Source organism: Morus notabilis, unplaced genomic scaffold, assembly GCF_000414095.1.
Source record: "Morus notabilis unplaced genomic scaffold, ASM41409v2 Scaffold8227, whole genome shotgun sequence".
Lineage (NCBI taxonomy): Eukaryota > Viridiplantae > Streptophyta > Magnoliopsida > Rosales > Moraceae > Morus > Morus notabilis.
The window spans coordinates 1-3,031 of record NW_010360587.1 but is presented as its reverse complement, the minus strand read 5'-3'; the positions used below and the strand labels follow the sequence as shown (position 1 = coordinate 3,031).

The 3,031-nt window shown below is 37.2% G+C and overlaps 1 protein-coding gene across 1 annotated transcript; it reads left to right on the top strand.

Moving 5' to 3' along the window:
- Positions 1-331: 331 nt before the first annotated feature.
- LOC21384023 (protein IWS1 homolog 1) lies at positions 332-2,949 on the top strand (the record flags this gene model as incomplete). The annotated part of the gene is made up of 12 exons (XM_010096857.2): positions 332-552; positions 664-793; positions 889-951; positions 1,054-1,131; positions 1,232-1,323; positions 1,418-1,483; positions 1,632-1,694; positions 1,856-1,918; positions 2,058-2,120; positions 2,284-2,346; positions 2,620-2,770; positions 2,890-2,949. Coding segments are annotated over 12 exons (1,113 nt in total), but the record flags the coding sequence as incomplete, so codon positions are not given.
- Positions 2,950-3,031: the final 82 nt, after the last annotated feature.

Genomic DNA, 3,031 nt, shown 5'->3' with positions numbered 1-3,031 from the left:
ATATATATATATATATACACATACATACAAACATACATATATGTATATACATATATATACATATATATATATATATATTACTGCAATAGTCAATATCTTGGCATCCAATTTTTTCGCATGTGGTCCAACTGTTCTTTTGGTTCATTAATGAACTTTAGTGTTATTTATATTCTTTTGTAATGCATTAGGATGGTAGAGAGAGCACTAAGACAGTGAAAAATTAAGCTTTGGCCTTCCTTGGATGCTTATGATGTTGCAGGGCAAAAACCTTCCTTAAACCTTCGAATTCGATTTTTTTTTTCTTTTTAGTTCATCATTTCAATGTTATCAGGCCAAAGAGGGAGAAGAAGATAATGAAGTTGAGGAGCTCTTCAGGTCTGGAAAGAAAAAGAAGAAAGTAGAGAGAGTTCCTTCAGAAATAGCATTTCGACTTGAGAATGCCATGGCCAAGCTCGAGCTTGCAGCTGAAGAAGATGCAGAACTTAATAGAGAAGGGGAACCTGCCATTTATAAACTCAAATCATTGCCGCTTCTAACTGAGGCTCTATCAAAGTATGCTGTGTTTTTTTTTTATTTTTTATTTATTCTGTTTTCTTCCCATTAATTATTTACACAGAAACTAAGCACTTTTCGATACTAAACATTGAACTGCTTTTGGCACAGGAAGCGTCTTCAACAAAAGTTTTTAGATCATGGAATACTGAATCTACTAAGAACTTGGCTCGAACCCCTTCCAGATGGAAGCTTACTGAATAGAGCTATCCGCGAAGCAATTTTGAAGATTTTGATCGATGTATCGTAAAGCTTTTCTTTTCTTGTAATTTAAGTTAAGTACTAATGTTGTCGACGATGTCTATGGTAGAGCTTGATATTTGGTCTTGTTTGCAGTTTCCAATCGACCTGCGGCAGGAGGAGAGAAGAGAACAGATGAAGAAGAGTGGTCTCGGAAAGGTTTGGTTTATCTTACAAGCCAACAATTGCATATTAGTATCACGTAGCCTGATGATAGAAGCAACAAATTCGGGCTAATCTCGCTCTGCTTTGTGCCTGCAGGCCATTGAGTTTCTATCTAAATGTGACGAGGAAACAACTTCCAACAAAAAACTTGCCAAAGAATTGGTCGATATATGGGTAATGTCATGTGATTTTTTTTTTAATCTTAAGATGCTCCTCCAGATGAACCTATGAAGGCCCTGACATTGTCTTCTCTTTCTGGAGATGATTCGTGCAGAGTCGACAACTTTTCAACAAGAGGATGGACATTGTGGGCAGGAGAAGAGGTCTTCCTGAGAGAATTCTACTACAAAGTTCATCGGTGAAAATGTATCATTTTAGACGCTTCTTCCACACGAGTACAAAATCATTTTGCTTTTGACCTATTTAAAATTTCTTATTTGCTTCATTTTTATCATTTTAGGCCACCTAGCAAAAGTGCTGTAGTGAAATCTAGAAATTATAATCGCGATTCAGACAAGTCCTCACGGTAAGATGAGGCAAAATTTTTTACTACATTATATGTTTTCCTCTTCTTTAGCATCTCAGCTGTGTTTTATTTTTTGCACCTCACCATTTCCAGTTGACCAGGGACATTACTTGATATACATTTTTTATTCTTTTTTCACTTAGCACAGGAGACACCATTCTGTTCAATCTTCATCTAGACATGGCGATTGCAATTCAGACGACTCCTCAAGGTAAGATGCCGCGGAATTTTCTTACTACATTATCTGTTTTCCTCGGCTTGAGCATCGCAGCTTTGTTTTTTGTTTTTTTTTTTTTTTCCACCTCACCATTTCCAGTGGACCAGGAACATTACTTGATCCAGTTTTTGTTAACCTTTTTTAATTTACCACAGGAGACACAATTCTGGCCAATCTTCGTTTAGACATGGTGATCGTGATTCAGACGACTTCCCACGGTAAGATATGACAAAATTTCTTCCTACAGTTTTGCGTCTGCTTGAGCATCTCAGCAATATGTTTTGACCCTCACCATTTCCATTTGACTAGAGAATTACTTGATATACCTCTTTTTTTTTTTTTTAATACTTACCATAGGAGGAACAAGTCTGGCCAATCTTCATCTAGACACAGTGATCTTGATTTAGACAACTTCTTGAGGTATGGTGTAACAAAATTTCTTACTAAATTATATGTTTGCTTAATTGCCTTTGCTTGATCATCTCATATTTCTTTTTTTCTTTTTTTTTTCCACCTCACCGTGTCTAGTTTACAAAGGACATTTCTTGATGCACAATATCATTTTCTTTTTCACTTACCACAGGGGACACAAGTCTAGTCAGTCTTCATCTAGACATGATCATCACGATTCTGGCGACCTCTCACGGTAAGAGGCGATGAAATTTCTTACTATGTTATATGTCTGCTTAAATTGCCTCTGATAAATCATCTCAACTATGTGTTCTAAAATTCCTTAAAAACGTACCTAATGGGAAACAAGTCTAGTCAATCTTTGTCCATACATGCTGATAGCGATTCAGATGACTTCTTACGGTAAGATGTGGCGAAATTTCTTACTTCATCGTCTGTTTGCCTAATTGCATCTGCTTGATCATCTTAAGCCATGTTTGTTTATTTGCTTTTTTTCCACTGACCACAGGGTACATAAGCCTAGTCAATCGTCATCTCCAAAACGTGCCGTAAGACCACAACCAACAGACCCGGATTACATAGTTATTCCACCCCCTCGGATTAACGTCAACAAAGTTAGAGCCCACAATAAAGCAACTACACCAACCCGCCGTGAAAGGGTCGGCTCTTTTACCTTTTTCCTTTAGTTCTCCTAGAGGAAATACGCCACATTTTTTCTGTTTCCAAATGAACAATGCTTTTTTCAAACATGCTCATTGTTTTCAACTGTTTATGGCAGTTGGATAAGAAGTTAGAGCGGATGAAGAAACAAAAGAAGAAACAGCTTCAGGCTACGAAGGTCAGTGCGTCAGGTCGTGGAATGGCCATGTTCGTGTAATCGCTGTATGGTTAAGAATCGGTCATGACATCGAAAAGTATTG